This window comes from Chlamydotis macqueenii, chromosome 1, assembly GCF_036417535.1.
Source record: "Chlamydotis macqueenii isolate bChlMac1 chromosome 1, bChlMac1.mat, whole genome shotgun sequence".
NCBI lineage: Eukaryota > Metazoa > Chordata > Aves > Otidiformes > Otididae > Chlamydotis > Chlamydotis macqueenii.
In genome coordinates this window covers 114,774,118-114,801,855 of record NC_141556.1, presented here as the reverse complement: position 1 = coordinate 114,801,855, position 27,738 = coordinate 114,774,118, and the positions used below count along the sequence as shown (strand labels likewise).

Here is a 27,738-nt window from a genome sequence, read left to right as displayed (position 1 = left end):
TTTTCCTTGAAAGAATACTCCTTTTTTGAAATTACTGCACATTCTTCTTGGTGCAGATAACTTCATAAGCAGGTACTGTTTCATACGTCAATAATGGTCTTTTTTTTTATGATTGGACACAGAACCAGGCAGTGAGTTCCCCAAATAAGCCTAACATTTAGAACTGTATTTATATGAGTACATTTCAATGTGCCTGTCTCCCATGAATATTAACATTTGCCTTGTCTTTTTTTTGTACTGACATCTAATGAGTAAACCTATATGCTGATGTACTTGCAGCACATGAATACAAAAGGGTCTTACCACAAGACAGCCAAGGTTTTTAGCAAGTAATGTTTTTAAACAATGCATTTGCCTCATTCTACTCTTAAAGATTCAGAGTGATTAACTTATTTCAGCTATATAAGCAGAGCAGATGAATGTGACAGGCAAGAGTCAAAGGAACAAGCTGGGGAGAGCACTGTGACGAAGTGGCTGTGGAGAAAGTCTGTAGGCAAAGGCAAATCTGGGCTGTGCACTGAGATGTGTCATATGCGTGGAGGAAAGTCATAAGACAGAGATGGAAGGTTTTTGATCGCATCACGTCACTGTCCCTTTATGTGGGTAACAGGGGATCCAGTTAATAAAAGCACCAAACTCTACCTCTGCAATGAAAGCAGCCAAAGCCCATGAGTGGCGATGCTTTGGGAAACATCCGAACAAAAGCTTCTTAATGTTGAGCTAAAGACAACACCCTATACATCTGGTGCAAGCCATAAGAAGCAGGAAATCAAGCAGTTAAGGCACACAACTCACTCACCAGTTCCTCTTCCTCGCTGTAACTACTTCTTTTCTGTGACTTACAGTTCTCATATCACTTTACTCATTCTGAGCGCCCAAGGCACAGTCTGGCATCTGGCCGCACATTTGTTACATCAGCACACACATCCTCATTTCATTTCCTTAATTTCTGCATTAAAACTTAATATAAAATTCAGACAAATAACTAAATCTGCAGACCACCTGCTCTCCTGTTTTCCTAAACAGTTCAAAGAAAGCAAGCACATCTCACAGCCAGCACCTGCAGGCTGGCAGAGTGCCTTGCTGCCATATACCAGCCCTGAACCATGAAACGTCGTATGATTGTAACATTTGGAAACCATCTCAAGCACACGACGATCATCAGACCATGTCATGAGATCATCAGTCAACTGGATCTGAGCTCTAGACTGACGCTGCTTACTCAGAGAAGGGGTACAGATGCATGGGTTGTGGTTGGGGGTATTAAGGGAACTGAGGTTTAGAAGGGGGAACTGATGATTGGTGTGTAGGAAAGCTGAGTGATTCATACTCTAAATCTTTTCTTTCTACAGTGTGAACCACCAGACTGTGCAATCTAGAAAGCCTGGGTCAAAGTTAGTAGTAATTTGTGAATGATTGTCACCTTTCATTCATATGGCATGAGTAATTGTCCTGGTTCTGGCCAGGATAGAGTTAATATTTACCTGAGCTGGGTGGAGAACTGAAGCTGGTAGCCCCTATGGCTGGGATAGTTAACTAATTAGCTAACAGCTGGGGTTAATTTACCCAAATTAGCCAAAGGGCTATTCCATCCCATCTGACATCATGCTCAGTATATAAGTGAGGAGGGTGCTGAAGGGAGGCCCTCCTAGTTGGAAGAGACTGGATGTGGAGATCTGTTGTGAGCTATTATACTGTATTTGTGTTCCATCACTCTATTGTTTTCTTCTGTCATTACTGTTAAATTTACTTTTTGTTCAATCTCAACCCGCGTGTTTGTTTTTTTTTTTTCCTGGTTTTCTTTTGTTTGTCAAATCTCCTCCTATTCTCTCGGAGAGTGGGGGGAGTGAGAGAGAGACTGCGTAGTCTGGTCTCCGTTGGGGCTGAACTACGACAGTAATACATGACATTCCTTGTAAGAAGCACTGAAGAACCTTCAGGTGACTGGCACTGTCCCAAGCAAGGTAGATTTTTGTCATTCTTATGAAATAATTGACTTCTTTGAATTTAAAATGTCATCTGCACAGTTTTGGTGTGCATCTGAAGGACCATCTCAGTAACTCCCAATTTAACATTGCAAAACTAAGGGCCTCAGTGGAGGAAAGGCTAAAGTCGAGGCTGCCCATCCAGCTCCGCCTTGCTTCCCTCCCTCCTGAATGTGCACTGTGGTACAGTCATGGAATCACAATGTCTGGTCTTGTGCCAGAGGAGCCCAGCAGGATGGACAACGGGGGCCAGCTTTTCAGTACTTGTTAGTAACAGACCTAGGCCTTCATTGCTGCACACCTTCCAGGCCTGCCATGAAGACAGTTAATAGTTTCATCATGGGTTTTCCAAGGATGTTCATCGCCATATTATCCATACATATAGGGAGAAGACCCTCAGGGCTGTGCGTGCGCATGTATTTCTGTGGAAGTACATGCACAGGAGAGAAAAGTCACACCGGCACCCAGGTTTTGTCAACTCTCCCTCACACGCTTGCCAGCCAGGGCCAGCGCTCCACCTGCTACGTCACTGCCTGGACCAAACTTTCTTTCCCTGCAACCCTCTTCTTCGACCACCACACATTTTGCACCCTCCACGAGAAGAGAGGCAAGGCTCCTCCAGACAACAGTCTCCCTTGCTTCTCTAGACATGTCCATCTTGAGCACTGAACAAGCAAAGAATTTCATGTATGAAAAACCATCAGCTGACTCCATGACTAAGATTGCGACTAGCTCGCTTCTGCAAGGTGGTCTGTGAATGGAGTTTGAGCAGCAAACAGACATGTCCCAGCGCTCCCCTAGCACAGAGACCAAAGGAAGGCTCTGTGTTGTACCCCAGCATATTTGTACCTGCTATGAAAAAATGTGTAATCCTCACAAAGGCCTAGATGGCAATAAAGCCTCTGGGGGGAGGTGACACACTTCGAAAGATCATTAATTTACAAAACTAGCCAGTGAAGATAATCCTGGAAAGGCAAACATTAGAAAAAAAGCTGCCAAACCCAAACCTCAGGTCCTTATCTTCCAGACTTCCAAGTGTAAAATTGTCCTACCCTCTGGCTGTTTCAAGGCTGCATGAGTCATATCCTTGCTAACTGGAATACTTAAATTGAGCTTGTTCAGCATTTGTTACGATGGAAGGAAGTTAGTAATAATAGGAAATGGAAAGCACAGGTCTTATTTTTTTTAAACCCATGTACTTCACTAACTGTTTTCTTAAGTGGTTTGAAGCAAATGCATTTGTCATTGTAGTGGCATGCTTACTTTTGCTAACCTGAATAACCTGGATAACAGCAAGAACAAGATTTTATCTGTGTAACAGACTGTATCTATGTAGTTGTATGCATTTAGCAACTTCTTTTGTCATCTGAGCCTTTCACGTGCCTTTCGTTGCCTTCTGACCACTGGTGGATGGCCAGCAAGAGGCTCAGACCGTGCTGGGGTTTGGGTGAATACAACTGCAGTGGTCAGAGGCTGTACTCAGAAGTTACAAAGTTGAATGTTTCATTGGCAGTTGAACTCAAAAGCTGAAACTGGCTTCCAAGCTTTTGGGTGAAATATAACGAAAAATCATCTTTGAAATAATTGTATAAAATATTTCTTTACAGCTCTGTACTGACAATGAACCCAGGTAAGCAAAACAATTTAAGGTCTCTCCTTAAATAACAGAAGGACACAAATCATATTATCCATTTGAAAAATTCAGCATAAATATGACAAGCAAATATTTTCTTAAAAAACTTAATTTCAGCTATTGAGTCAGCAGAGCTACACAGTTCCAAGTAATATGTAGAGGAAAATTCAGCATGTCAGAATTGGAGATTTATTGAATATGGTTTATCATTATTATGCTCTTGATAAAAAAAATGCAGAGATGGATGATAGATACAACAGTTAACTTTCAGAGGCTGTTCTGGGTTATGCTAACTTTTCTGCATTTTAATTTCACTTGCCTATTAATATTTTTGGAAAATTCCATTTGTCTACCCTGTCTTTGAATCCCAATTCCTCTGCTATTTTTTATTTAAAAATTTGTTTTCATGGGATACTTTAATTTTTCTTGCTTGGTACTTCTGTATCAGTTTTACTCATTTGGATTGTGATGCAATTTCTCTGAGTCACTGTTCTCAGGTACATGAGCATCCATGTATTGATACAAAGAAGTTTTATTTTATTTTCACCATAAGTACGAGGAAAATTTGACTGCAAATCATCACAGTCCAGATTAAATACAAATCTCTGACGTCGATTAGTTTGCAATGTTTTAAGAGTTCCATGTTTATCCAGGCTGGTAGCTGGACCACACCATGAATTTGGTGTATGTAAACCTTAAAAAATGTTTCCTGAAGACTTCCACACTGGTCAGTATCTATAGGTTAGAAAAAACGTATTCCCTGGCTACTCTCAAATTGCTATGTGTTACGAATGAGGCCCAGCTTTCCTTCTCCACATGACTGTGGCTCTCCCTCAGATTTTTCTCCAAAAGTATGATCTATCATTACTCTGACATCTAAAGCATAATTGCTTGTAGAAAATTTCAAGGTGAATACAGTTATTTTTAAGTAAAGTTCTGCCGTCTGATCCATTTGTATCCAAAGCCAGTCTGTTAATGAAATAATTTTATGTACTTTGTACAGTTTTCAATGAATTCACTGAAATCAGACTGGCTGACGTTTTCAAAACTAGATGGAAAAATCTCTGACTAAAATGACAAATTCATTTTGGAAACGAGAATCCTCTTTTTCAAAACACATAAATACAGACAATAATAATACATCCTAGATTCTGCAGTGTCCTGTGCTCAAAGCGGAGCCTTTAAGTCTGTATAGGGTGTTTCCCACCAGCACAAAACTCAGACAAGGCTTTTCCAGCATTCCCAGGCTTGACATTCCAAGTGATTTTATTCATTATTGTTTTTTTTTCTCTTCAACTTTCACAAGACATAGTGAAAACTGGACCCTCAGATGACAATGAAAGAGGAATAAATACAGTGTTACATTGCCCGTGGAGCATCCCAGCAGAAAGCACAGGCCTCAGAGTGGTGATTTCCCTTTGTGTCTCCACACTGGCCAGGGCAAGGGAGTAAGCAGTGCCAGGTGGCTCAGGAGAAGTGGAGACATGGCTGTCCTCTCCTACTACCTCATCCTGCTCTCCTACTGCAATGCCAGGTGCTTGTAGTAATGCGGAGCCTGTTTTCATGCCTGTGCTGCAGGGAACACTGTAGGTAGTTAGCACAGAGAAATAAAGGGCAGCTTGGGGTTTTTTTTGTCCCCTTTGCTGCTGAGATTACTGGGGAACATTTTGGTGCCAAAAGACTTCCCCAGAAATTGTTCTGATAAACATACAATCCCATTTTTGTAACAGAGTAGTGATAATAATCAAAGCTCAAGTTCTAGTGGATAGTTTTCAATTACTAAGACACATTTCAGTACCAATGACACATCAAGTTGAATTCCAGCCTCATGAAGATGTAACAAGCTGCATCTGTCAAGCAGAGTTAAAAATACAGGGTGATTTAAGAACATTCAGAACATAAAATGGCTTTTCTATATCTGCTTTTAATGAAAAAAATACTGTATGAATAGAAATGGAAGTATAACAAAGAATTTTCAGTTGATCTAGGAAAATACAGGGATAAATAGAGCAAGTAAAACTAACATTTTACTTCCAGGTTATTTGTATATCATGGAACTCCTGTCCCTACTTACAGCCTCTTATGTTTCAAAATAGACTGGAAAATAAGAACAAAATATCCTCACAGTACTTTACTTTTACTGACATATTCTCAGTTAAAACTATGATGGTAGTATTCATATATTAATTTTTAAGTTCCTGCATGCCAAAAAGTACAATAAAGCCATCTTTACGCTTGAGGAAGGACAGTTTGATTTCATCTGTTTCCTTTTAATTTCATAACTTGAAAATTATTACTGGCAGGACACTCACTTGATAAAAAAAAAGAATTATCTTACTTCAATATTTAATGTGCAATTTCTCCAATTTTATACAACGGTGTCAAGTTGACACAGGTTAATAAAGTATAGTTTTTACCAGTGAGGAGATCTGTTCCAAACACTTTAGGCATGAGGAAAATAATTTAAAAAATCTTCACCAAACTAAAATTAACATACATGTATTCCATATATTAACATTGTCGCTGCTGTATGCCTTAGTATGGTCCAAATTCCCAACACAGAGACTATTTATATCATTTTCTAGTGTGTCCATATCTTCTTAAATTGGAAGAAATATGTTTAGAAAAGAAACCTGATCTACTAGAACATATAATGGGGATAGATTAACTTCAATTATGTTACTTGAAATAAAATATCCATTATATAATGGATGAAATATCCATTATATTAAGCTACTGGCTGGCAAGCATTAAATCAAATATAGACTTCTACATACTCTGTATCTGTAGTAAAGTATTATAACATATTAAACAGACCTTTATTTTAAAATCTCTTTCCAGCACAGGACCAAACCTGTATTAACTGCCTCACATAAGCTAGTTGAGAGTTATGAGGACCCCTGTCTTTTTTGGTACTGTATTCTGAGCTTTTCCAGTTGCTCTACACACTGTGTCTGGGCCAGCTTCAGTGTTCGGTTCTCCTCTGTCAGTTCTGCGTACTCCTTAGCCAGCTGAGCAGCATCCATACTTTCTTTTTCCACTTGTTCCAGCCTGGCAATCAGCTCCTTTCTGACAATTATGAAAAAAACCCAAAGATTAAAAATGGCAGTATGCAAAAATTTTTCATCGTGTGTTAGGTTAAAGCTGGACTATAGGTTGTTAACATGGTATTACTTGAGCTCTTATGAAACAAAGACTTAGAAAATTAATTTGTTAGAGTCCTTCTTTCACTTTAAAAGATGAGGCTTCCAAAATCTCTAATAGGTTTGTTGTTCAGTGACCAAACCTGCAAAATGCTGAGGACCTTCAGGTATCTCTGACTTCAGTAAGAGTTGAACATGCAGTTCACAGAGGAGAATCAAGTTCCTGGAGACCACATGCTAATATTTTGCCTGAAGAATACCAATTTATTTTTCTCTCAATACCAAACATATATGAATGAGAGTGAGGGGTTTTTTTTTGTCCGGTTGATTAGCTTTATCAGTAAATTCTGTGAAGTACACCTGGTTTCCTTTTCTCTGCTACAAAGAAAAATTATTCTAGTAAATACTAAGCACATGAATCTGAACTACGTATATTGTTTCTATAATGTGTTTATGCTCAGACGTTAGCCCAGCTGCTGAGGAAGGGTGATAGAGCTGCAAACCTGACCCCTCCTGGTCTTTTCAAGAGCAGACACAGGAGGATTCAAGCTGATTCAAAGCTTCCTTCTAGATGGTCACACAGTGCCCTGTATTCCCAGAGCTGGCCAGGAGCTGGAGTCTCCTATACAGTATCTACTGAAATTACCTCAGCACAAGTTAAGATAAAAGAGGACTTAAAACAAAACACACCGAAGGCATGAGTAACACACAGGGTATCTAATCGCTCTCCACTTAGTTACCTAGCAGGCTAGCCTGGCCTCTATTGGTTTTTTTTTTTCCCCTTCAAGTCAAATCATTTATTCACCTCTGCTACAGGAAGTCTCTTCTAAAAGGTTCTTAGTTCTTTTGATCATTCTATCTCAGCGATTAGTTAATCTTTAACTGTTCAAAGCCCTGTGACTTTATTTCTCAGTCATGTCAAAACAATGCTTGTAGATCACCAGGGGGAATATGTAATGCCTTCCAAGTCGATAGCTTTTGCTGCAGTCTTTAAAGGAGCTCTCTTGTCAAGCTAGACCAGTGATTTCAGACAGGAAATTCCTACAGATCAGTAATTCTGTTATCACAGGTCAGAGTATTCCTGAAATGATAACATTTCAGTATTTACTATTCACTTGTGTAACTTACAGCTGCACAACTACCACTTAAAGCAGCAAAATTGTAAGCACCTGAGTTTTGAAAAACGCTTCTATCTGGCCTTTTAGGATTGGTTTGATCTTCCTCTGTCTTTACTACAGCTTTCAGTGATAGCACAGTTTGCCCATGGTTTCGCTGACTGCTTACAGTCACAGTTACTGAAGTTCAAGGAGTCAAATTAGAAGAGACTCCCGGCACACTCATTTCTCCCAACTGTTTCCCATACAAAAAAAAAAAAAAAAAAAAAAAAAAAAAAAAGGAGGGAAGAGTCAGCAGCCATTACAGCAATTTTACATCATCCAAAAGTTGAAATATATAAAAACCCTCCTGTAGCTAAATATGTTTGCTTTGTTTTATACCACTGAGGTAATACAGAGCAGCTGTGCTGCAGCAAAACCTTTTCTCTTTCCTTTCACCAGACAAAAGGTATATTCAACCAGGTCTTCAAGAGAAAATATCAAGAGCATATTTTTGTTCAGCAGAATTCTATTAACACTTGACACAATATTTTAAAAGCAGCAAGCCATTAACAAAATAATTTCTCTTTTCTTTGGTCATGCTAGATAACCAATTTTCAAATTGGCCAAGATGAACTGATCTTGCTAGACAGTTCGATATTCCAGCTCCTACTAATGGGACTATAGGCCACAAAGGAGTAATTGTATGAATGCTTTAGAGAGTGAGAAATGCATTTAGGGACAATGAGATTTTACAAGTCCAGTGGCTTTAATCGTGTCAGTCTCTTAGGGCTTTCTCTTGAAGATTTTTGTCTCTTAGGACCAAAAGAGAGCTTCAGCAATACTTCTTTGCAATTATTCTACTCGTGCAATGCTGGACTGAAGAATTAAATTAAGCTCTTCCAAATTATAGACTGTTGACTCAGAAATATTCCTAACAAATTAATTCAGAACCATTCTTCCTTACTTTTCTTACACTTATGAGGTTCTTACAGAGAGATGCAGTGGACACGCAAATAAGCAAATAGCATCTTAAAAGCAGGTAAACCTTTTCCACAGGGACTTCTATGGTACGTGTAAAAAGAAAGGTACTAACTACTCTGTTTGGACTTGAGCCAGGAGTGGCACAGACAGACAGTGTGCAAACTCAGACAGCTCTATTAATGAATGTCAGTCCTGGTTTGATAAGATGAGGCTGTGTGCAGGCATGACTTTTGTGCTGCTCTCCAGTAATACTCAAACAGCACAGAAAACTTTTTTTTCCTCTGCCCTGGGATTTAGCTTTGCTATTAAGGAAAATATAAATGCATTAAGATCAAAATATACTCATTGCTGTAGTCCACGCTCTAGGACTTCCCTCACAGAAAGCAATTTCTCGCACTGAGGTAGTAAAATTGCCCACTTCTGAGTCAGCAGAACTTACTTATTCCCTTCCCATCAGGATCAACACCTGTTTACAGGGTAGGGTGATGTTTCAGGCAAATACTGCCAGCCTGCCACACAGATCTAAAATTAGAGTACCAGGGAATTGCTAAATGTTATGAATGGTGTGGTTTACGAAGCTCACAAAAGGATGAGGACAGTACCTAACATTTGCTTCTGATCTAATCCGGGATTTGAACTTAGCTTGCAGAGGTTAAAGAACACCACACTAAGCTCTTGCACCATCTAGCCTTTGTTATGGATGCTTAAAAAATAGGACTAGCATTGTGTAATCTGTATTTTCTGTTAATGGTTACCCTGAGTTTAAATATTAACAGCATTGATAAGGTATTTTCTAAAATGGTGCTGAGGTACTTGAAGCTTTGAGACAATCTGTAATGCACACTTTAAGTGTTCTTTTTCAGGGAGGGGTTTGGGTGGGAAGGGAAGATGACTGTGATTTGCATCATAAACCAATAAACCACAAGCCATACCAGAGGAGGAGAAAAACCCAGCATGGTCTTAAGGAAATTATTTCTCTTGTCCTGGCCTTAATGACTGACCACATAGAGAACAAAGTTCCTTTACAGTAATATTCATAATGAATAAATACCAAGAAAAGTGACAGATGAAGCAGATAAATCTATCTGGAATTAAGTGTCTTTGGAGATGGACTGGAAACAAGGAAAACAGCTTCCACAGTGCAAAGAGGCAGACTTGTCTTTCCCCCATTGTGAACAATGTATTCACATTCATGCTTCTGTGGTACTACACATTTCTTCCCAGCTAATGTGTCTGTGTGTTCTGGTGGCCATAAGGTCACTTACTCTTCCCATATTTGATGTGGCTTTCACATCAGGAAGAATCATGAGACTCTGTAAAGTAATTGCTGTCTGAGGAGACTGCCTTTGCATGTTCAAAGTCTACTAATTAATTTTGAAAACAATGAGACAGCCTGTTTTAATGTAAATGAAAATATGTCTCGGATGCAAGCACATAAGTCCTTAAGTGTTCACCACTGCAATAGGGCAAGTTGAGGTTTCTCTTTGTATTAGAAAAGCTATAATTTCCACTATTTGGCAAGTAACACATATTTTGGATATGAGATGATGAAAAATCAAGTATAGAATGCAAAAATGATTAAGATAAAAGGTTGCTTTTATGGTTTATACCAATCATTTTCTGCAGTACCTGAAAGTCTGAAGGCTACTTGTCTCAAAAGTGTTGGGAAAGAAACTCTAGGGATGGTGTACCTGGAGAAACCATCTAGGCTTGAGACCTCAGAAACAGTCCTACGGTCTTGAGAGCATGCTAAATCATATGGAACGATCCCACAAAATTAAGCAGACAGCTCCACTGCATGTCAGCTGTGATATGTGTAAAAGAAGGAAAAGAAATCCTATCCATGGCAAAGAAAAGGAGTGATCCTAAACCAGGTAGTGATCAAATGATATTTTCTGGAGAGTTATATTAGAATTGTCTGGGGGAGGAAAAAGAGAAAACCAGCCAGTGCTAAGAATATAAGATATAGCTAGCAACCATGGCAACTCTAATATTTAACTACATAATCCAGGGTCATTATCTAGTAATAGCAATATAACAAGTGCTCAAAATAACCAGCCATCCCATCCCTTTCACCCAAACTTAGACACCCAAAAACATCTGTTATGGAAATACATGTGTGTTTCTGGAACATAAATTAAATTACATTCTGTGACCTAAATGTGGTGTGTTCTCACTTCCACACCCTTTTCTTTCTTTTCAATCATGTGTCCCATTCCAGAGAGATTTTGTCCCTTGTACTACATATTGCTGGCATAAATGGGAAGGGTTTGACTAAAGACAGCAAACAATGCTATGATGATCTATATCAGCAAATACATCTACCCAATGTTCTTTTAATATTTTTTTTCAATTTCTTCCTTCCTCTTGTTTGTCTTTTTCCAGAGTAACTTCTTTCCCCCTTCTTATTTGCTTTGTCCTTTGATTTTCCCTTTTTTGAACCTGCAACCTCCCCTTCTCTCTCATTTCCCATTTTCCTGTGAAATAACTGTTGTCTTCTCTCCTACTCCCAGCCTAGTGCATTCTCTTGCCATCTACACTGCATACAAGAGCAAGGGCCAAATAAGCTCTGTTCTTCCTCTGATGAAAAGTGACCCTTGTCATTTTACACCACTGCCTTTCTATACTTCGGCCATACTTGATCCTCACACTACAGTGAGAGTCAAGTCAAGCTAAGTAGAATTAAAAGCCTTTGAAAAGTTGCAAAAGAGTAAATGTTTTTGGCTCTTTTAAAACAATGTTATTCAACTTTCTGTTTCTTAAAGATGCCTCCTTTAGAAATATACCTGCATGTATTATTTCATATATAAAAGGTTACACTGAACTTCGGAGGTTGGAACAAAAATTGTTTAAAGTAGAATGAATACTATTCCATTTTTTTGTTTTAGTAAAAAGATCCAATACCTATATGGACATTTATGTCAGGTTAACTTAACATTATTTCGTCCTCCTATCCAACAAACCCCCAAAAATTTGCTTAATCCATTTTCTGCTCTTTTCCTGAAAATCATGGTCTTCAGTATTCTATATGCACAGTGTATTATTACCTGTAGGCACCACAGGTGCAGAAACTGCCAGGTGGGACTTGACATTTTAACTCCACAGGTGAGTTGATCTGCGGAGAGGAAGTTCAGAGCACTGGCAGGGGTACCACCCAACAGCATTTCTGGTTGCCTTTGGTAAAAATGTACACTGAAGAACACTGCACAAATGGTTTCTTCCTATTAAAAGGGATGAAACTCTATCTTTGTCCATTTTATCAAAATAATATTTTTTTTAAAAAAAAAGACAATAGATAATGGGTATATTAGGAAATTGTGAATCTGTATTTCCATGCATTCAAATTCAAATGTAGAAAGAACATAAAGACAGCCGCAACAGGAGCAAATTTCAGAAAGCTGCAAAACAACTCCATCTTTTCAATTTGATTACAACTGCTTTTGAGGCTAAAAGCTGTGCATCTCATCAGACTTTTTAGAAAAGTCAAAGAATCCTTCCCTTCTAGGAATGGAATATTCAATACGCATGCCACCCTAGCCATTGTAATCCACTCTTCTCCTCTTCGTTGAGCATCTGCTACTCCATAAACTTCCTTTAACTTTCAAATTGTAACTGTTGAGAATGTTTTCAAATATAAATCACTGATCACTAGACCAAAACTCTCTTACTTCTTGCTTACCCCTTCACTTCCACACTTATACTCCCTTTCTATTTAGTTTTATGTAAAAATCCAGGTTAATGGGTTCAGGTTGTGTATGCTTGCATGTGTGTAAAGGAGTAATAACTTTTTCATCAACCTTCCAATTTCAGGTCCCAACTAGTTTCTGGAAGGTTTTATAAAAAAAAAGACTGCTACAGAAAGCAAAGACATCCCAAAGGGGAAATGCAGTTATTGTGAGACCTCCTCCAAAATACTACAAAATGGAGAATCTGCCTGGAGTCGGGGGGTCATAAATAGGTCCGTCTGGAGAGAAAAAGGTTCAGTTGGCACTTGCAGGTTTTTAAACCTCAAAATCAAATAACCACAGTGCACCAACCTGTAGGAAATTAAACATCTTCAATCCCAGTGCTTGTAGGACCACTCCTTCAGATTAAGAGATCTGGAAGGTACTTAAAGGTGCTGCACTGATATTTGTTATGTTTAGGCATTTCACAGCTACATGGCATGTGAATATCTAGGCCACAAATATCTAATTAGAAGGCACATAAGAATCACAGTAAATTATACAATCATAGAACCATAGAATCTTTAAGGTTGGAAAAGACCTCCAAGATCATCAAGTCCAACCATCAACCCAACACCACCATGCCTACTAAACCATGTCCTGAAGTGCCATGTCTACATGTTTTTTGAACACCTCCATGGATGGTGACTCCACCACTTCCTTGGACAGCCTGTTCCAGTGCCTGACCACTCTTTCAGTAAAGAAATTTTTCCTAATATCCAACCTAAACCTCCCCTGCCACAACTTGAGGCCAGTTCCTCTCATCCTACCACTAGCTACTTGGGAGAAGAGACCAACACCAAAATACTTCTATGTGCTGCCTTATTCAGCTACTCTTTTTTTGACATATGTTCACTGGGGCATGAAATCTTCTATCCACAGAACAGGTTCAGCAAAGGTAGCAGTGATGGAAGCTTCCTCACGTTGTTCCACTGTTGACATCCACTGGTGAAATGAATGAAAATGCCAGCCTGAAGCCCCTTGATTCATCCAGAGTAACCACTGCTGAGAGGCTGACTTCTGGGCTCAGAGGATGATTAGGATAGTTTTGAGCTCAGGTAAACAATTTTGTGTGTTTATCTGTCATTCCCAAAGAGAAAAATATTTCTAATGTAGCTTGTACCGCAGACTCCATAGATAAACAAAAGTGAATCCAAACAGCCCTTTTTTTTTTCATTCTAGTTACTGCCAAAATATATATATGTGAGTTTAGTTTTGAAGGGCTCCAAGCTTACTCCATAAATGTGCACACCTAATTCAGGGATGTGTCAGTAACAATAATGCATTTATATTAGTAGACTCTAATACCCAAATGATATCAGGCTACCTTTTGAGTTTATACATTTAATATTTTATATTCAGTGTGGATTTTCAGAGAAGACAAACAAACGTGGTTTCCACCAAATTCACTTGTTTGCTAAACAGACGTATAAGCAGCTTATATTAGACAATCAAATTTGATAAATCATTGCAAAATTATTTGAATTAATTATCTTCTCTACATCATTTTAAAAAACACCAATTACTTCTGATTGGCCAAGTTTAATTAATGATGAATCAAATGCAAACACTGGGACAATGTAGTGTTAATCTGCTCTGGTTATTTTTTTTTTTCTTTTTTAACTTTTGTGCCAATCTGTCAGCAACTGAGTGCCATGCAGGTCCTACAGTGAAAGGGGATTTTTAGTGGGAAACCTCACCTAGTTGTGACACTTCAGGCAACAACTAACTATATTGTGCCTGTAGCCGTGAGCCCTGTCAAGGGCAAGTCTCACTTTCTTACCCTGCACAGTCTGGATTCAAGGAGATCTTTGGCTATTTTACTTGTAAGACTAAAGGATTTCACCAGTTTCCCTCCCATCAGCTTGCTTCTGCAGCTGGAGACTCCCATGGATGCAAATTTGGCTGAACTGCATAGTCAGCTGTGCGAAGATTGCTATGAAATACAGTGGTCCAGCTTCTACTCAAAGCCCACTCTGCAACAGAGCTCTTTTGACCCCCGTTGCTATATTCCAAATGTTTCTGTTCAAGCAGCACTTGAAAGAATTATGGTGTGGTCTTCATTTAAACAAGAAGTCTCAGAGATTGACACTGAGGTAGGTCTCCCTGAGGAAGGCAACACTGCCTGAAGTCACCTTCAGTGTGAATGTAAAAATAAAAAAGCATTTGAAAGAGAAAGTTTACTCTGCAGTAACTGTTATTCCTTGAGGTTGGTTGTCTGTTAAAAACTTTCACTAATCACCCACTTTCCTCTCTCTGAACTTCTTTTTCAGGTTTCTTGTGGAAAGGGACCAAGACTTTTCCATTTAATAGTCATGCAAAAATGCCAGGGGTATCAGTATAGGCCATAGACAAAAAAAAAGTCTCCAGCTTATGTACTTTGGATAGGAATACCTAAAATGTCAATGTACATAGAGACAATGTACCTCACAGAAAAATATTTACTAATATCGTCAAGTACTCTAAACCAAACTGAGGATCCATTATGCTCTTCATTAAAGTGTGTGGTTAAATTGAAACAAAAAAAAAATCCCTAAAACTAAAAAGGGGAATTGCACCAGCTCAAGTATACTGTTATGTGACCTGGAAGCTATCACAGAAGGTTTTAAGGGACATCTCTATAACTGAGGGCCCAGAGCTATGACAACTTAGTGTCCTTAGTGGTCCCAGTTGATCCTATGGACAAATGGCCTAATTTTTCTGCTGTACTGTGACCATCAGGCAGAGGAATAAAGTCAGAAAATATCATGTGAAATCCTCATTTTTAGAACAGGATTTTACAAAGAGAATACACATCATTAAATACTTTGGGAAAGTTACTCACTTTCTTTCTTCCAGCAGAGCAATTTCTTTTTTGACCTCATGGTACTCTTCTGCTATTTTGCAGTGCTGTTTGTACACCTGCATAGATTCCTGAGAGTCATGACAAGGAGGCAGTGGCTTTAAGAAAAGAAGAAGAAAAAAGATATATATACTGCTTTTGAATTAAATATTAGGAAAAAAAAAAACATGTATTTTGAAAGATATAATATTTAGCTTAATTCCAGTGAGAACACTTAAAGAATTTTTTTCCACCCTAACTGCAGGATACGGCCAAATATTCCTAGTGATGGTCTTTCAAGGTAGGGAAAAAAACCACTTCCCTGCATAAGAATGTGCATAAACCTTCAAACATTGTAAGGATTTTCATAACTTTCCTTGTCAATTTTGCAAAGTATCCTTAAAGATTGTTCAAAGAAAGAATTCTCCCTTACTTCCCTCTGTTCCAGTTCCAGTGATATAAGCTGATGCATTGGTCAGACCCATAAAATACATGAGTATGTTTTCACTGCAGAAGCTGCAGCACTGATCAGAACGGTAACTTGAGTGCAAACAAGCTCTTATTCTTCAATTCTGCAAGATGGGAAGACAAGACATGGACAGCTATTGACTAAACTCTCTTTTTTTCCATAGATGCAAAGCTTCCAGCTTATTACTAAATGAGACAGGACTGTGAATTGGACACTGAGGCTGATTCTGCTGGACTCAACAGGATTTTTACTGCTGACTCCAATGCAGCCAAGATTTCATGATGAGTTCTATCCTAGCAATGCCTCTAACTGTAAGTAGTTTGCTCAAGATCATAACCAGTTTCTCTGCATCTCAATGTACTGTAGAAGAAGGGGATATACTTAGTTAGCAGAAATGTTATAAAAGTTAAATCAGCTATATTTGCAAAGTGTTTAAAATTTCCATGAAAGGTGAGATTGAGAGTAGAAGGAAGACAGCAATTAGAAAAAAAAAATCAGGTAAAAAAAGACACAGTGAAGGCAAAAGCACAGTACCTCCTAGCCTAAATACTAACATTACCACAGTAAGATTTAATTTTTTTTTTGAATGTATACTAGAGACAATAAATATGGCAAAAAAAAACCCCACTCTGTCCTGAGACTCCTTATACGAATTTCAACCAAGATCTTGAAAATACAGTTTGGTTAAATGTCAGTGTTTTGTTTCTTAAAAAGAATGCAACTTAATTCAGGCTTCAGGCTTGACTGTCACATTTTGGCTATAATACTTTCAGGAAGTGTAGTATTTTTAAGTTATTAGCCATGAATCAATTGACTGTAAATGAACTCCAAATAGCATGCTTGAGCCACCTGCTTGAAGCAAAAGGAAGCACTTAAAATAGTTCCTTTACTGTCCAGTTAAAGAACACCCAATTGCCTTTCACAATATAAGTAGATTATTTTTTATTTCTTGTTGTCCTACTTTGACTCTTCTCTGTAGTAAAATATTCCTTCAATTATATTGTTAAAAAAAAAAGAAAAACACAAGTTTTCAGACTTTTCCTATTTATGATCTTGTAAGCCTTTGTTTCAGCTGAACTGGAAATGTAAATTTAATTAAACATATTCACAAAAATTAAAAATATTATTATCCAGTGGGCAGGATAAGTTTGCTTCAGAGGTACCCCAACGCAGAGATGTAACTAATGTATGGATCTTGCAAGAACTTGAGGATGGTACATGGTTCCTCACTAAAATTTTAAAACAGACACTTGTTTTCTATGTTCTAAATGTAAAAATGGTGTGGGAGAATTGTTTCACAGCACATTCTTTTATTCTCTCTGAGCTCGGACAATTTGGGACCCCAGGGAAAGAACAGTCCATTACTTGTTTAAGCTGGTCCCTAGGAAAGGGCTTTTAATTGCATTTCAATGTGGATGAGCAATAGCCCCATTCATACAGCCACCCAAATAATAAGCATTAAATTTAACAAGACGGAATATAGAAGTCTCAGTGCTCTAATCCAAGAATGCCAGGGTGAGCCAAAGTAGCATCTCTGGTATCTACTAGAGATCAGCAAACAACAAATGTGTCACAATAAAACAATTTTGAAGAGAACCCAGGAGGAAAGTCCCCAATCAATGATACTTCAAAAGAAAAAGAAATTGGCTTTTGCTTCCAACTTACTTTCTGCAAATCTAGCTGGTTTAAACCAGTTTAAAAATTAAAGTAGCATTCAGTGTCTATATTCCAGCTTCCCACTCAAAAGATATATATAGAGAGCTAAAAATTATCTAGTCATGCTGAGACTTAGTATCTAATTCCCACTTAGAACCAGTTGCTGACTTTCAAACCCCTTCCTATCATTGTTTCCTCTTCAGTGTCATTTTTTCTTACATTGATATTTTATCACTCAAAATAAACAGACAACAAAAGATACAAACAATTTACTAATATTCTGTTCACACAATTATTTTCAATCTCGTCTAATGCTATTAAGCACTCTGTCAAGAACTTTTTAAATTTTGAGTGTATTTTTACTTTAAAATTCAAATTTGATTATGTTTTTATATGACTAGATGATTGAACAATTTGGTTTGCTCTTTTCTATTTTGAAACTTCTAAGAAAGGTTTTGGAGATAGTACATACAGTGTTCATGAGTAATTTCTGGCCAGCAGGACATGGAACAGATTTATGCATTCATTACTTAACAAACACCTCTACTGCAATCACAAGAAAAAAATGGAGGGATACAAGTCTGGTCAGTTCTTTGCTGCTCACCAGAAAATGCAAGCCAATACAAAAGCACAGAGAAATTATTTTACCCATGTCTAACAGCCTACTTTTTTGACACCAACAAGAGTGCAAAGAATTAATGATACAGCTGTTCCCACCAAGAGAAGCACTTTCAGAAGATGGCAGGGAAACTCCTGAAAAACAAATGCAGAAATAGAGGCAAAACGTGCTTGTTCCAAAGGGGTAACTCCAACTAGCCAGCAGACATTTACACTATTAACATACTTCCCTAGAAAATAAAACTGTAACAGAATAGTAACAGTTACTGGACTAGCCCTTACTCACCTAAATGAGAATGGAAGTAACCTGCAAAATCAGCAAGTCCAGTTCCCTGTTATCAGAAGCAAATCCTGGGATTCAGAGGCTTACCCAGTTCTGTCTTAGAAAAACTGAAATCCTCTGCCTCAGTTGTAAGACTGGCCCAGAGCCTCACCAAGGATTAGAAATATTTTTGTCATTTCCAGTTCGGTTTTGCTGAAGTCAGGTTTGTATAGTCTTTTATTGTGCCTGCAGTATCTTTCATTCAAATGGTGGTTCTTTGTCTTCCCTGTTTTACCCCTGAGATTAAGTACTTATAAAGTGATCTCATATACTTTCCAAAACCTTTGTCTCAATAAAGCTGCATTCCTCTAGTTCATCCTAGATGAAATTTATTTTCCCCAGCTTATCCAAGCAGTCCTCTGCTTCCCATTCCACCTGGAATGACTTTTCTGAATGCCTGTAGCCAGGCCATGGGAAGTGTTGCAGATGCTACCCTGATGGCATTCCTGTGGTAGAGAAAAAGAACTGGTATTCCCAGCAGAAAGCACTTGTCATTCATGAAGTATAGTATTTTTTTTTTTGTAAGAGTTTGCTAGTTTACCCAGGTGACTAATTAGAACAGGAACTTAATAAAGTTCAATTTGCAGTATACATTTTTTTTTTTCACTCAGACGCCAACAGCCATACTTTAATTTCTCCTTAGGACAGCCTGAGCTTGTTACTTCATAAAGTATCTTGCCTGTCCATAAATTAATATATATAAAAGCATATTTGCTACATAAGCAAAAAACATCCCTGCCAAAGAAAGTTATATTTAATGGCAACAGTTGCTAGTTTTAATCCTGATTATTTCAGGCTTCAGTGTCATCCACTCTCGTTTTCCTGTGCTGACAAAATACGCACACACAGCATCTCTGATTTTGTTCACAAGGCCAGTACAAAAGCTACAGCTTTCGGTGGTACTAGTGGTCTATCCTGCTATGCCAAATTTTCAACAAGGCCTGATTTTTCCTTGTATTGTGCTGAATAACTTACTGTGATGTTGACAAACTTTCTACGAATCCAGCAAGTAGACACTAAGAGATCCTGTTACGGGCTATTCTGTAACTGCACATACGTATGCACATCCTTTCAAAACATATGCGCTGTTTGTTTATATTTTTGTTTGGAATCCAGATACAAAAGATGCTGGAAGATGATATGCAAAGGCAGTTCATGAAGAAACAGAAAGAGCTTGAGCGGTTGTGTTTGTTTTTTAAGACGGGTTGAAGGAGCTGTTCTAATTAAAATCTTTGCTGAGGGGCACAAAAGGACAGTTTTCAGTAATTTTTTTGCTTCACTCACATGATGAAGTGTTTTGCCTTGCCATATTAAAATCAGCATTTCATGTCCACAACAGTTGTATAGTTGATAGTGTCACCCAAGTGTTAAAAAACTTTAGAAGTTTATTGTTTAATTCACCTTTGTTTGTTTGTATTTACTTTTGGTTCTACTGTGAAAAAAAAAAATCTCCTGAAAAGGCTGAAGTTTAAAGAAAAACTTGCATCATGCAGTTTTGCCAGCTAAATATGTGGACTTATCTAGAAGGCAATCTTTAGCACTGGTCTAATTAAAGAGTGGTGTCTCACTTTTTGTAAATTGGATAATTTTCAGCTAAACTATTCCAGAAGACCAGAAAGTTCAGTGCTAATATTTTGCATGTGGCCCATGTTCATTATACCTTGTGGTCTCTTCTGTGATGGAAGAAATCACATGATTCCAAGCACAAGTTATAGCTGCACATTGCAGCTACTTTTTGTTGTGCAACTGGAACTCTTCAGCCAGTTTCAGATATCTAGTCTAGGATATATCTAGTCTAGTCTAGTTTTTCTATGAAAGTAAGCAGTTGTCTTTCCTCCAAACAATTCAAATCAACTGGATGGGAGCAATTGAGAGTTTTGCTCTTCTTTCCTGAGAGATCTTCCATTCTCTTCTAACCTTAGTATGATGTTGTGACTTTGTAAGCATCTGTGTCTTACGTAATCTAAGATCAGATTTATCACAACAGCATTACAGGAGACTTACCAAGTTAATCAGCAATCAAATCTAATTATAGAGTACCACAGTACTCTAGGAATTTTCTTGGAATTTGAAACATATTAAAAAATACAGCATGCCCTTTAAAAACACAGTATAGTTTTAAACTTTCTAAAATAATTTCTTTGTGTCTATCAAGAGTCTTGGCAGTCAGTAGAAGCAATAGCTTCATTATGAAAGTTCCAGAGTAAACAAGATTTCTGCTAAATGCTTGTACCACACACAACAAACTGTTCCTTTCATAGTATTTTCATTATTTCTTTTGTATAGACATTTCCCACTAAAGCACGCAAAACTACCCCTTGACTCAACAAATTGATATTATAAATGGTTGAAGCCTTTTCTCTGTTGCAGCAATTTTATAGTCACCTAACTCCATTGATCTCAACAGATTTGTAATACTAAATATGACATAAATGCCTCTCTCAAGCTCACAATTTTATGAGAAGATATGATAAAGAATTACAGAACACCCTGTACATCTGTATGTGACTTGTGCTCTTCCCTCTTCAGGACCAAACTCTCAGCTGGAATAAAGACTTTGACAGAGAAGAGGGAGATGAACTGACCAAGTCACAGGAAATGCTGGAACAGGACAGACAGCACACAGGGCATAGTAATGTGGGTACTTAACACTAGATACCTTCCTCTGTATTCAGTGACCTAAACATCAAGGCCTTAGATGCTGATGTAGGTGTCTAAATATAGCAGATAACCCGTAGTAGAGCGTCTATCAGAGGGGCCACCACCTACTACGCAGCTAATCAGGAAGCGCCTTCCAAGGCTCAGTCCAACTTTTACACAAGGCAAAGGTTAACATTTCCCAGTAACAAACCGACAAATGCAGCAAGCCTACCCTTGCGGCACTACCCACCGCACTGCTCACACAAGGCGGGGGGGTGGGAAATGACACTGAGGCTTAAATAAGCAACTGCTGTAACCTCATTCAAAGTGTTGCTTGTCAGTGGGAAGGGAATCATTTTCAATACTGCAAACAAAATGAATTGAAAGCAAGAAGTTTATTAATACGAGCTTTGTTTTGCTGGTAGCATATCAGAAACTTCTTCATAGTTTTTTTAATAATAAAGCTGCAAAAGAGACCAGGCCCTTCCTGCATATAACTTAAACTGCTCTCTTCTCATATGTAGGGCTTTTGTGTCTGGTTGACCATATATTAAATTTTTTTTAAGTAAAAAGAAAAAAGAAAAACTTTTGAGATGGAGAATTGATATTATTTTCTTACAAATTGCTTCTTGGAATTTCATCCTCTCAGAGTAGTAGAAAAATGTAACATTCAAAAAGGTAATTGGAAAAGACAACATTTTTGATCTGAACTCAGCTAGTACATCAGAACACTAGGCTGATCATTTTTATTCTTCAGAAAGAAGCTGTAATTTTCCACTAGGATTGTCCTCTAGTAAGAGTCCTTATGGAGAATTAGCTATTTCCAGTTAGTCTCTAGAAATACCTTATCTCCAGCCCATCCTGCCTCTGCAAAGCTGGCGTCGGTGCTTGGACAGCAGGGTCTATTACTCTGTCAGGGGGAGGCTGCACTGAACTTTGCCCTGCCATTGGATGCCAGTGCCCAGGGAGTAGATATGGTAGGATTGTGGTAGAAAGAGGGAACACTAGGTAATTCTGCTCGAACAGCCAAGTGGTCTGCCAGGGCCTAACATAGAAGGACAAGGGCTTGAAGCCTAAAACAGAGGTGCAAATTGCTTGGTACTCAGCCTGTGGTCTGCTGCCTGCATGCATAAAATTCTAAGGCTCTGATTTTCCAAGTCACTCAGTTAACTTACGTAGCTTTCAAGCTGCTTTCAAAATCCAACCAGAAGATCAGCTACTTTGGCCCTTTTTTTGTTTGGTCTGGTTTTAAAACAGGTGCCAACATTTTCCTTTGTATGTTTGAGACCTGGAAAGTTATTACTTCTTTTTTTAAAAAGTGCCTATTTTTATATATAGCCACCTACCCTGCATTTATAGTTTGCTTCTTTAAATAAAATACAAATGCTTTTGACTGTACTTATGGCATGGTGATGAAAATCTTGTGGCTCTAGATGTGATATTTTTATTATGAAAATATGTACCAGCATTCTTAAAAATTCAAGCATTTCAGGCTGCTATGCCACAGTTGATTAAAGGGTTGGTTTACACGATACTTCATGTGTGCTGCTTTATACTAGCTAACTTTGGGATAGAGAAAGGCATGGATGGAATGACAAGGGACACCACCATTCAGTATTTCTGCAGGTCCTGGTGAAACCCATGTTATTATTTGCTTCTGTAATACAAGAGCTACCGGTTTCAAAGCTGGTGTGGTTATGTTAACATAAATTGTAACCACATGCTATTCAGGGCTGACACACCCTTAGCAGTTTGGATTATAGCAATTTTTAAAAGGAATTACTAAGAAAATATAACTAGGTAAATTATAACTTTGTTACAGTTATTTCTTGTTTAAAATTTTAAAGTAATAGAAACATAATGTAATTACATTAAATAGTTATAGCTTTAAGCTGTGATCCAGATTGACAAAAGCATGAGAATTCAAGTTTTCATTGCTAACGCTAAATGCCAGGTTACCTCTGCATCAGCTCAGAACCCTCTGTTGCCTTAACTGCCTCTGGTTGAACATAAAGGCATCTAAATACAAATCTGCACATAAGCTTGAAAAGCTACAGGATGAAGCACTACCACTAACTTTATACTTTTGAGTGGTTGAGTCAGCCAGATAGTTCTCGTAAGTTATCCTTTCAACTACCTCAATATTAACCAAAAAAAGTTCCTGAAGGATAACAAAAAGGACATTATCTGAATCAAAGCCTTTGATTGTTTCTTTGAATTTGTTATCATATTGAGATCATGAAAGTAAATGAAGGTTCTCTTGAAAAAAAATGTCAGGTACTTAACAGACCAAGAGGGTATACTTAGTGGAATTGCTCTAGTGCGTACTTAAAAAACTTTTACAGAAGGGCTATTATTTATCCAGCAGATTTGAATGCTTCCAGAGGAGCAATTTCAGTCTATCATGAAATTACACATTTAGAGTATATTATATGTTCTAGAAATGGGTCCTAAAAGTCCTAATAAAAAATTAATCACTTGGCCTGTAAAGTACCTACATCTAACACTAGTAATTTTGTGTTTATGTACCAACAGCAGTAATGATAATCATACTTTACTCTTTTAAAGCAGTCATCACCCACTGATCTCAATGCAACCTCATTTCAGAGATGAGCAGAGGAATGAAGCAACTCCTTCAAGACCACACAATGTGTCACTGACCGAGTCGGAAACAGAATGCAGGTTCCTTCCCTTCAATTCAGTGCTTCAGCCTCAAACCAATATTGCTTTTCTCAAATTGAATTCTCCTGAGAGAAAAATATATCAATTGTCTTTGCTGCACTGGAAGATCAGTAGAATAAAGAGGTGAACATACTACCTTGTTCCTTTTGGCCCAAATATTAAGTTGCTATTCATTCCTTTAATCTTTTCTAGCTATGCCTAAGGAACTTGCTCCTATTCTCAGGATTAGAGGAACAGGAGCAAGAAGAGTCTCAGTCATCCTCCATTCCTTCCTCAGTCATCCTTCTGATGAGACCAGCAGGAGAGAAAAGTCAGTCAGCAGCCCTCCAGTGTTGACTCACTAGTTGATGAGGACAGGAAGGATGACATCATTAGACAACACAGTCTGCTAATGCCTTTCTCAATTTACACTCAGGAAACAACTGCCTTCATATTGAAATATCAGAGGAAGTCTAAATGCTCCTGGGAAGCAGATGATCTGAAGTAGTTTACAAAAGCCAACAAACACTCCAGAACCGCCACAGAGGAAAGGGAAATAATCCCTGGATACAGAACTGGCTCTGTGCCAGGTGAACCATGGAGTTGCCATCAATTGCCATCTGATTGTCCAGTCTATCGGGGCTCCATTGTGTTGTGCTGACAAATCGGACCCGTCACAAAAGGGTTCACCACTTTTATCTCATGCTATCTGCAGATATCTGCTAGGGCAACCCTTAGGGTTGGTGGTTATGCATCTCGAACTAGAGTAACTTTGAGGAGGCTCTCATCAGTCCTGATGACTGGCTTTAGTTACCCAAGATTAAAGATAATATGGTACTACAAAATATACCTTTGCATTCTCTTGGAATTTTTCAGAGAAAGCTGATCATACCTAGCACAGCCTGTAGACATGAGAATGTAATACTTGGCTCATTTCTTCTCCCATCAAAACCACAAGAACTCTCTTCATTGAAGTGCAGTAATACATGCTGTGCTTTGCACAGGAATTTAAAAAAAAAAGTAGGTGAGATTGTTAAAATAGTAATTTCCCTGCAATTGTATTAAAAATGTCAAATCAATTTTTTTTTTCTGCAGATCTTGCAAAGATAATGTTCACTTCTATGGAGATATAAAGACTTATTAAATGTTAATAAGTTAGAGAAGCACCACTGAAAACTTTCACCTTAGTGTAACAACTACAGTTTTTTTTTATTGTAACAAATTTAGTGAATGTGAAGTAGAACTGTAGTAAAAAAAAAAGTTTACCTGCAGCTGCTGATCTAGTTCTGGAAATGCCAAAGGCAAGTTTTCAGCGGAAGCATCATCTAAAAATTAAACATGATGTTAGAAGTCAATGTCTTCCAAAATGAGCATTTCAAGTGATCTGTTTAATGTAGTTCTATATTGCATATATTCACAATAATACTAGGATCCTGCAAACACCTCCACATCTGTTTATTTTTCTGCTCTCGAGATATCTTAATAGACTCCTTGAAGGTACTAGTGGGTTGGCAATAAGAAAATGTTTAGGTGCTGCAAAGACAGAAAGCTTATTTTGTACTGCAGTGATTAAGAAACAAAACAAAGCCAGTTAGAGCAGCAGAACACGTGATAATTTAATAAAAACAATAAATCCAAACAATCTGTCTTCCTGAGTTCTCCATTACACTGCAAAGTAAAGAACCTTCCAAGGATAGCATCCTTACTACCAAAGAGTTCATTACTTCAGTGAAGGGAAAGATATCTTCCCCATCACAATACAATGACATATCAGGGCTAAACCAACAATAATAGAAAACTTTCCTCCCACCACCCAAAGGCAACCAGAAGAACATACAAACCAGCCTGGCAACCCTGGAACTAGAAGGCTGTTACTTACACAGATGTGGTTAGAATGGAGAAGCACCGCAAATTCTTCCACACTGCAAAGAAATGTCCTTACTCTAACCTGAAGGTAACAATCCTTATGGGCTAGAGTGAGTTCATTCATGACAACAAGCCAAACTGTGTTTTTATTTATTTATTTATTTTTAGTACAGGCTTCCAGCAAAGGTGGGACAGACTGTGCCAGTTACGTCAGTGTTGTGATGTGGACACCTGCCCACTAGTAGCTGGACTGAGATCAGAAACATGAATCATACTTGGTAGCGTCACAGCTAGCCACTGCAATATTTCTTTCTCAGTGACTTTCACACTATCAGTTTTGCATTGGATTGTGATGACTGTTTATGTATCTTACTACAGGCTACAGGAGGTGAAGAGAAGGTTACCATTAGCTAGTTTACAGAGTCAGTTATTTGTAATCTATCAAAATTAAATAAGGATGGCTCTCATAGGAGAAAATCTCTAACTTAGGTCAGATCCTGCAAACTACTCTATGCTAGCAGGCTTGTACACGACAACAAAACCCCAACAAGATTAAGAGGATCACATATCCAGAATTCAGAATATTTTTAGAGTACAGACTAGGATTTAAATTATTTGTTAAATATTTGTTATCTCTTTCTGCTGTCCTCAGTGCTCACACAGCAAAGTATGTTAGGGGAAAACAAATAAAATAAGCCATCTTAACCTAGGAAGAATAAACATCGGCTAACATACCTTCAGAGCCTTACTTTAACTAACATAGCTAGAGCTGGGTGCCTTTAGGAAGGGATGCCCAGAGAAGAAAAAAAAATACAGTGATACAGAGGGCAAAAGCAAAAGCTTTTGAATTTCCTCAGGAAAAAAAGTGATGTTCTATATTTTTATAGGGTAGGGGTCTTGCTAGTATTAAGAAAAAGTCTACCCACAAACACACAAACAACTTCATTTCTCACATCATGTCCCAAATATGTTCATTCTGGAAAAGACTTAAATTGCTTTAATTGTATAGAATTGCATCATGCTTATATGCAAGTGTTTACCTTTAATTTGCCGTTGCTTTCTTGTACAATATTTAAAAATAGACTAAAATTCTAAAAGAAGAAAGATGAATCATATGGCAAGGCTAAAAGGAAGGATGGAATAGGACTCAGTCCGACTAGGGGTACAGCTGCTCTACAAATATTTGGCTGAATAGCTGTTAAATATTCTGACAGAGATATTGGACCAGAGTCGTGGACGGCAGCTAAGCTGCTATTTGTTTTGACAATTCTAGCAGTACAATATTTGGTACAGTAGCTTTAAGGAAGGACCTTGAACAATTTGAACTTAAGAAAAACAAAGCAAAAGCAACCCCAAGAATTTTAAAGAAACATCAGCCAATAATTACTTTTTCACTGCATCAGATATGAAAAAGAAAAAAAAAAAAGCAATGTAGTGTCAGAATATTAAAAAATATACTGGACTATCTTCAGCAAAGAACCAGTAAAAAACAGTTTGGAAACACTTTTAAAAGGACAGAATAGAGGGAGAAATTACTGTAGAGGAAATCCTTTCAATAAACAGATGTTCCCTGCTTATTTTTTGAACTCAAGTGACTGAGTCAATGGTACTAAAAATAGAACATATTGGTATCCTAACCATTATGGCATACCATAGTACATTTTATAATGGGCCTGCCCTAGCATCTATTGAACAGCTGCTACAGTTTTTTTTAGTTATGCTAGTTTAAGACTTGTTTAAATCATCATCTGATGTGCAGAACATCATCGAGAAAAGTTGGGGAGTTCAGTGGCTTGAAAATTTTCTGAGTTCCTAATTCTCTTAGGTTCCTCTGAAATTTTCAGCTGAAGTATTTAGTTTACAAAAAATAACAGAAATCTTCACAGCTAACTGCAAGCCTGTTTACCACAAAAAGAACAACAGAAAATTTTCCCCACAGCTTCCAGTGAAATAAATTACTGCCTCAGGTCAGTCTGTATTTCCCTGTTGTCAAAGTAACAACCACAACAATAACAACAAAAATCACTTGGTAAAAACTAAACACGTTTAGGTTTCACACATGGGGAAAGCAAATGACAGCAGTCATCCACCTCCTAAAACTTTTTTGAAGATGTTTTCAGA

At 37.9% G+C, this 27,738-nt stretch overlaps 1 protein-coding gene across 2 annotated transcripts in view; it reads right to left on the bottom strand.

Moving 5' to 3' along the window:
• Positions 1-5,522: 5,522 nt before the first annotated feature.
• Positions 5,523-27,738, bottom strand: part of MAP3K7CL (MAP3K7 C-terminal like) — a 31,381-nt gene continuing 9,165 nt past the window's right edge. For both annotated transcript variants that reach the window (XM_086739656.1, XM_010119616.2), the window contains exons 3-5: positions 25,018-25,076; positions 15,389-15,504; positions 5,523-6,687 (exon numbers count right to left, since the gene is read on the bottom strand). In XM_086739656.1, coding sequence (XP_086595782.1) covers positions 6,507-6,687; positions 15,389-15,504; positions 25,018-25,076 — 356 coding nt within the window. In that variant the 3' untranslated portion in view covers positions 5,523-6,506. The remainder of the gene's footprint in view (positions 6,688-15,388; positions 15,505-25,017; positions 25,077-27,738) is intronic.